Source organism: Scomber scombrus, chromosome 22 (genome assembly GCF_963691925.1).
Source record: "Scomber scombrus chromosome 22, fScoSco1.1, whole genome shotgun sequence".
In the NCBI taxonomy this organism is placed as follows: Eukaryota; Metazoa; Chordata; class Actinopteri; order Scombriformes; family Scombridae; genus Scomber; species Scomber scombrus.
Genome location: NC_084991.1, coordinates 21990541 through 21998161, shown reverse-complemented (window position 1 = coordinate 21998161; position 7621 = coordinate 21990541). Strand labels below are relative to the sequence as shown.

Below are 7621 nucleotides of genomic sequence, written 5' to 3'. Positions count from 1 at the left end.
AATGTGCATAAATCTGAGTAGTGGTACAGGTACGAGTAATTCCCCGTTTTTTTAACCTCTTTATTTTTTATGGTATTTAAGAAAATGGCCCTAATTCTAACTGGTGTTTGCCCAGTCAGCCAGTTGAAACAGTTCCTGTCTTTGCATTGACTAAAAGCTGCATTATTAGTGTTTTGGCGACTTAGGAAGCTTAATATGCATATTATTATTATTATTATTATCTTATAGTTTTTTTTACATGCCCATGAGACTTGATCATCCCATCGGAGTCGTGTTTGTGACGTCCTGAGACTGGACTAAACAGTAAATGTGTCATGAAACCAAAACTAGGAACTAGAAAAGGCCAAATAAAATCAGTAGAGCTGCAGAGTTGGTGGTATTCCTGTGTGGGTTTGTTACTTATTATGTTATTACGTTATTACATCATATTTTATATTGCATGATGCAATTGTTGACACAATCAATAGTAGTCTTACTCCTTCGGTGGTCTCTATTGTTCCTCCATGTAAATTTGATACACCATCAAAGTTCCCCATTAAACCACAGATTGCCCACATGTAATGCTTTCCGTCATGTTAAAACATCCATTAGCTTGTTTTGACTCATAACCACATTGCTGCTAAAATTACTTACTACACCAAAATGGCATCAATCCACTGCTGAAAATATAACCAAAAGATGCACTTTTCCCCCCTTTGGTTGGTGTGTGTTTTATAATTTAACTACATAATTGTTAATCTCCATAAACAGATATCTGCATACGTATACAAAATCTGTAGGCAACGGGGCAAGATTTGACAAGCATTGTAATTTCCCTTTGTAGACTGTTTGTATTGAGTATTATTGACCAATCATGTTTGACTGGGCTTTGGTTGCATGCAGGTAAACATATACACATGGAGAGCAGAAGAGGCATAACACATGCACCGAAATCTTGGAACCCTCATAAATTGAGCTTTTGATGGCTGATGGCTTTAATAGTACCTTAAAATGCTCTGATGTATACAAACCACCATCAGTTCCCAATTACAATTAGAATTTACATGTTCATTGAGAATAAATGTGCTGACAGTATTTCAGGGGTTTCGAATGGCCTCACTGACACCCTAAAATGCTCCGATGCCGGCACAAATCGTCATCACAAACCTTATGAGTTCCTAATGAAGCCACAGATGCAAAAGATTTGCAATAGTTTGTAGTGGTTTCCATTGCGTTTCTACAAGATCTTACGATTTCCAACGCAGGCTGCAACTTAACTGTTTCAGGCAAAGCGGTTTCCAATGACTTCAACTGCAACCTCAATACATTTGGGTTGCATGCACAAACAGGCCTCAACTAGAAACCATTAGAGCTCCCAGTACAACCATTTAAAAATAACCTTAAAACTTAGTTATTTGAAATTCAGCAGAAGCAGATGATTTGTGTTTGACATACGTGTGTAGGAGACCCCTCACCCACTTCTATGAAGTTTGGTGATTTAGAGGAAACAGCACAACCACATTTTCACACCTAGATCATCGCTGCATCACTCTCTCTCTCTCCTCTGTGTCTCTCTATGTGTCTCTGCCCCTTTTACTCGCTCTCTCTCTGAGTTATAAATATATGCTTTCATGACAAGTCAGTCAAACAGTTTGAGCCAACTTCAGGGCAAGAGACACACAGTTGTCAATCAGACAATCAGTAAGACAGGGCAGCTCGTCTCCGTTTTTTGGCAACGCTCTGACAGGAATTGAAATCCAGCAGTCACATCAGGCCCGGACAAGGCTTTGGAATCGAACCAGCAACTACAGTGCAAGGTGTATTACAAACATCAGCTGAGACCATGGTACACGCACTGAGAGCAGTGGTCTGTTTGTCTCTCTGGCTGTCTGTATGTCAAGTCAGAGGCTCTTACATCCCTCAAGAGATGAACAAAACCATCCAGAACCTCCTGCAGCACTATGTGAGTACAGTGAATACTACTACTTTTAGTCCTACTGATGCTGTTATACTGCTGCTGTATCACTGATACTGATACTACAGATACAAGCTCTCTGTTTCCTCCACCTGGGTCTCTCTCATTCTGATGCTTTCACTACAAACACATAGAAACACGAACACACACACACTTTGCATTTGTTGTATGTCTGAAGGACTATTCTGGTGTTTTCCTTTTCTTCACACTTCAGTCAGTTATATACAAATACATCACTATCATACATTAAAAGTTGTAAAATAAAGTGTAAATCATATTATACTGTGGTGATGCAGTGAAAAGCAGGGACGCTGTTCTTGATGGTGCATTCAAGGACAACCCGACATCTGATATTTTAGAGTCAGCTTTGACTATTTTTTCATTATTTGTTTGTTTTTGATTACCTGATAACACAGCTTGTCTCAGATGTCAGTCTGTCCATTAACGCACCACTAAGACAACAAAAACATTCACAAAGTTTTTGGTTGATTTTTTTCATTTTTTGTACAACATGTCTGCCTTTGGTGCTATACAGCAATTACATTGAAATCTCTGATGTCAGACTGTCATGAATGCACCAATAAGGACACATTTGTGTTTTGTGTCTTTTGCATTACATTTTGTTTTTAGATATATATTTTATATCAAACATGACCTGAACAAGCTTTGTCTTTGTCTTTGCAGAAAATTCCAGTGAGAGAGAGGTTTAACGGGAGGCCGGTCTTCTCCAGAGACCTACTGAATGGCAAAATGGAGGTAAATAGAAGTCAAGTTTATCATCTGACCAGTTTAGCTTCTGTACATCTACAACTCCAACCATGGTCTTAACAATAGCCTCAAAGGAACAGTTCAATATGTTTACTTGCTTTCTTGAGAGTTGGATAAGCAGATTGACATTAGTGACATGCCAGTGTGTTGAGTCTGTAGCTGGAGTCAGGACATGGTTCACCTGACTGGAAGCAGGGGGAAACAAAAATACACCCATTAACAACTCTAAAACTCATCGATTTTAACATGTAGTATTGCATAGTATTTCCAGTTTATATGCTAAGCTAATCTAACCACTGCAGTTCCATACTTGATACATGATATTGATATCAATCTTCTCATCTTATGCTCAGAAAGCATGTGAATAAGCACATTTCCCCAAATACTGAACTCTTCATTTAAGATGTGGTGCAGTTTATTGTTGGAGCAAAGCCTGGGAGACATTGCTCAGGGCAGAAAATAACAGCTTTCACAGAGCCCTACACATGAAGGTGCATTAGGTTTATTAGGTTAATTCAAAGTGTACTGGGAGGTATAAATGGGCTGTTGTGTACATTAACACACTGGACTGCTTCAGGATGAGATTCATGTTCTCCCATTAAGCTGATCACTGAGTCAGCAGCTTTTCCTCAGGTTTCTGTCTCACAGTGATGTCGGATGTGATCAGTTTCTTTATTGCATTCCAGTTTGTGTTGTGCTCTAGTTTTTTCACCCTGTCACCCTGTTGGCTCTGCATTGTGCAACCTTTGTGCAACTTTCACTCTTCCCTCACCAACATTGATGCAAAGCCACTTACTAAGTTTCGAGTACTGAGCACCAGAACAAGGAACTACTACTCGCAGATCAAAGTTGTTTAACATGTTAAATTCTACAGCAACTGAGTTGGTTGTTGCTATAAGTGAAGTTGTTTTGTGTGGTTAACAAGATAAGATAGAAATCAGTTCAGGTTTATCTCTAAAGATTTAAACCGGAAGGCCAATATGAGTTGTTTTATCTGTTGTTTTTAACCTTTTTTTACATTTAAGTCTTATAGTTTTCATTTCCATGACTAAGAAGTCAGTCAAAACCTCTCTAAACTCTGAGAAAGTGTTGTGAATATGGTTGAGTTGGACATATTGTGACTGTGTGTTGGCACAGCAGTCTGGGTCCTGGCATCAGACAACCAAACATGAGCTAACTCTAATGTGACAAGATTTTGTTGTTTTGTTGTTGATTTTCGACTTTTTAATCAAATTGCAGCATTTGGATCATATGACACATTTTCTTCTTTCTTTGTGTCCTAACAATTAAAAACATGAGCTTAAACAAGGTTGTTGTTCCAAAGCAAAGAGAGTGGTATATAGCAGGCTTCATTGCCACCCACCACACACTCCTCTTTGGGTTTTCCCATTTTGTTCTTCCCTCACCACAACAGCACAGGTTTACCATTTCATCATTTTGAATTTTTTCCAAATATTAAACACCTACATGACATTTATTTATGGTGAAATAACCTTTTTAGGCCATGATGTCCCACTCATATTGTCAGTGTTCAGTGAAAGATAATTTGGATGATTAAATGTTTCTCCCAGGCTCATACAACCCCTTCAAAACCACTGGAATATACAAATATACAGTTTCATCAGTTTTAACACCAGACTTGTTTTCTAGCTCCTAAAATCTGAGTACAGCATAGCTTGAATTCTTGCATCCAAACAAGATGAAACCTTTTTGTAATTCATGTATAACAGGCAAGTGACCTTCCCCTTTAAGGCCTACTCTAGTCTCAAATTAACTTGTGTGTGGGGGAAACCACAGAGTTTTTCCACTGTGTGAAAGGTTTTCAACACTTTGAGGCAGTTACAAGTCAAGCAGAGAGAAAAGCAGCTCATGTTTTATTTAAAGGACAATGAAATCATGTGCACTCTTGGGTTGATTCGCTACCTTTCAAGCAACACTTTGCTCATGTCTATTAAAATCCACTTGCAGAAACATGAAATTTGGTACAGAAACAGAATACTGTATTTGATACTATCTGTGTGTGTGTCTCTTTCTCAGACAAAGGTGGTGTTTATGGGTGCTGTTTTGGACACCTATAAAAAGCTGATTGAGCACATGATGAAGCAAGTGCCGAGTCCCCACATAGCTGGAACCCAGGTGCCCCCTGCCTCTGCTGTCGCCCCCGCTGTCCCCACCGCCGCCCCTGGCACTGCCAGTAATGCCGAGGCAGGTGGTCTCAGGAAGGAGCTAGGCTACATCCTGACGAAGATCAAATTCTTGAAAAGGCACTACAACGAGCAAGAAACGCTTCTGCACGGTCTGCAGAAACTCAGAGACATCAAGGTAGAGAGACATACACTTAGACTTAGGTATAAGGAGGGCCATTGTAGGTTTATGTAGGGCTCACCGATCACTTGTGTTGGGCATAAAGTAACGCTTACAGTTGATTATTTAGGACTTATGGAGATTTTATGAATTGCTTATGGAGGACTTAAAGTGTAGATTGTTACATGTTTATAAAGGTCCTACAGAGGGCTTAAAGTGAGGCTGATGGAATTCTATGCAGTAATGATGGAGGGCCAATGTATAGCCTGAAGTAAGACCTTTACAAGTTTTATGTAGGGATTTTGGAGGTTTTGTGTAGATCTTAAAGAGAGGTGTAAGGATGGGTTATTTAGGGTAAACAGAGGGCTTATGCAGAGCTTTAAGTGAAGCTTTACAAGGATCTAAGTAGGTCTTCAAGGGGTTTACACAGGACATGTAGAAAGGCTTAAATTAACAAGGACATACTGAGGGCCTATGAAGGCCTGAAAATAATGCTCATTTAGCATTTATGGAGGGCTTTAGGTTAGGCTGATGGTAGGGACTAAAGTTAAGCTTGTGGAAAGGTTGTACAGGGCATAAATCAAGGATTTTAGAAGCGGTATGTATAGCTTATACAGGATTTATGTAGGTCTTGAAGTAAAGTTTATGTAGAGTGTACAGAGGACTTATGAAGGGCCCTAATGAAAGGTTCATGCAGGACTCACTGAGGGCTTTAAGTTGGGTCAGGTTTGGTTTAAATAGGGTTTGTCGAGGACTTAAAGTAAGGCTTCTGGAGTGTTTTTGCAGGGTCTAAAGTCAGGCATTCACCTCCATACTGCCTTACTAAGGTCTTTGTAAGCCCATATAAGACTTCCATACGTCTTACTTATTCTACAACTTCATATAGGGCTTTCTTAGTTATTCACTATTTTGGTTGTGTACTGTAACCAGAACATTTTTTTAAATTAATTCAATGTGTTTTTCTCCCTGTCTTTCCAGATGGATGACATGGTCGTCCAGAGCAAAGCACTGTGGGAGCTCCCGTGGCTGTATGAGGAGGCGAGCACACTCATTACACGGAATAAGGAGCGAAGGAGGCGGAGACGGCAAACACGGAAGTTCAAAACACGCCCTCAATTACATTAATAATGACAAGAAACAGTAAAACAATGATGCAGAATATTTATGAAAATTGATTAAATAACATCATGAGAACCAATACATCAAGAAATAACTGCAGCCAATGTGCCTATTCTTAAAAACAACTTTGTTAAAATAAATTATTTAAGGTTTTATTTAATAGATTATGGAATATTTATTAACATGTAACAGTGAACCAGCAGCCTAAGCCTAGTAGATAATATAGTCTTGAAAATATGTATTTTTAGGGAAGTTTGGTACACAATACTTGAAACCAGCCTTGTGGTTTGATCCTGTAAATGAACGCCACTACAGGATCAAGAGAACTAACTACTAAATGTGCTGAACATGAAGTTTAAGATGTGGTATAGTCTTACCTGATTTCTATATTTGTTAAAAGTATAGATGATTTAATGCTCAGAAAATCTACCAGATAAAAAATGGTATTAATAATTGTTTTCATTATTAAAACAGACAATGAAAACAAATCAATAAAGAAGGAAAATGATCAGATACTGCAAGGCAAAAAGCCCGTTCATCGCTGCTTGCAGCTTTAATTATTATTATTATTTTTAATTTTTAAATGGAAATCCTCTGTGCGCTCTGATTGGACAGTGGTGGAGAGGTGGGTGGTGCCACACTGACATTTTCCTGGTAAATATGCACAAATGGAATTTATGATGTAAACCATTGGATTTTTTTAAAATGGAAAATTCTGAGAAAGTTTCATTGACTATTTTTGTCAATGGTAAAAATAGGACTGTCACTGCAGACCAACACCGACTTCTTCACTGTACCACCTCAACAAAATGATACTGATGATAATGATGATGTTTACAGTACATACAAAGTACACCATACTCAAATGTACTTCAGGTCCTCTGAACATTCAGGTACTGAAGTACTTCAAAGTCGTACTGCTACTGTAGTTTAAGTACTACTGTTCAGGGAATTTTATATTCTACTAACATTTTGTGATATTCTATATTTATTTTTGTATTTAAAATGTTAATTTAATACTGATATTATATTGTTGTGACTGGTTTTGTATTATTTATTTTGTATTTATTGATTGGCACATGAAACTGAATAAAAGAGAATGAACAACATGTCTACTAGTCTTTGCTATTGATTTGTTGTTGCAATGAAAGTTCAGCTCTGAGTCCGTGATTGAGAGAGCATGAGTATGAGTCGCTTTCTTTTTAATTGCCTTCTATCATATCAAAACTATCTTCATTAGCAGATGAGAGTTTGCACAGTTGTTGTACACATGTAGATGCCCAATTTCTTCCGGAGTACTTTCACAACATCATCCTTTAAGCCATCATGAATGAGAGGTACTTAAACTGCTGAGGCAGATATTTGAACGTTTACATTTCAATAACAGATGGGCAATCTTCCACTGCTGATGAAGACCATGTGATGTGATTGACAGCTCCACAATGCTACAACTAAATCTACCTTGAAGTGAAATTG

The 7621-nt window shown here is 38.2% G+C and overlaps 1 protein-coding gene across 1 annotated transcript; it reads left to right on the top strand.

Annotated features, from left to right (window-relative positions):
• The first annotated feature begins 1747 nt into the window (after positions 1-1747).
• Positions 1748-6151, top strand: LOC134004343 (interferon gamma-like). Its single transcript, XM_062443575.1, has 4 exons — positions 1748-1942; positions 2639-2710; positions 4760-5044; positions 6005-6151. Exons 1-4 carry the CDS (start codon positions 1823-1825, stop codon positions 6149-6151), a joined length of 624 nt encoding a protein of 207 aa, XP_062299559.1. The 5' UTR covers positions 1748-1822.
• The last annotated feature ends 1470 nt before the right edge of the window (positions 6152-7621 follow it).

What these genes read in the sequence shown, in the direction of transcription:
- LOC134004343 (XM_062443575.1), top strand. Translation starts at nt 1,823, where the DNA reads ATGGTACACGCACTGAGAGCAGTGGTCTGTTTGTCTCTCTGGCTGTCT. An exon ending in AGAACCTCCTGCAGCACTAT is followed by an intron (nt 1,943 to 2,638) that starts GTGAGTACAGTG and finishes TTGTCTTTGCAG; the next exon opens with AAAATTCCAGTGAGAGAGAG. An exon ending in AGAAACTCAGAGACATCAAG is followed by an intron (nt 5,045 to 6,004) that starts GTAGAGAGACAT and finishes CTGTCTTTCCAG; the next exon opens with ATGGATGACATGGTCGTCCA.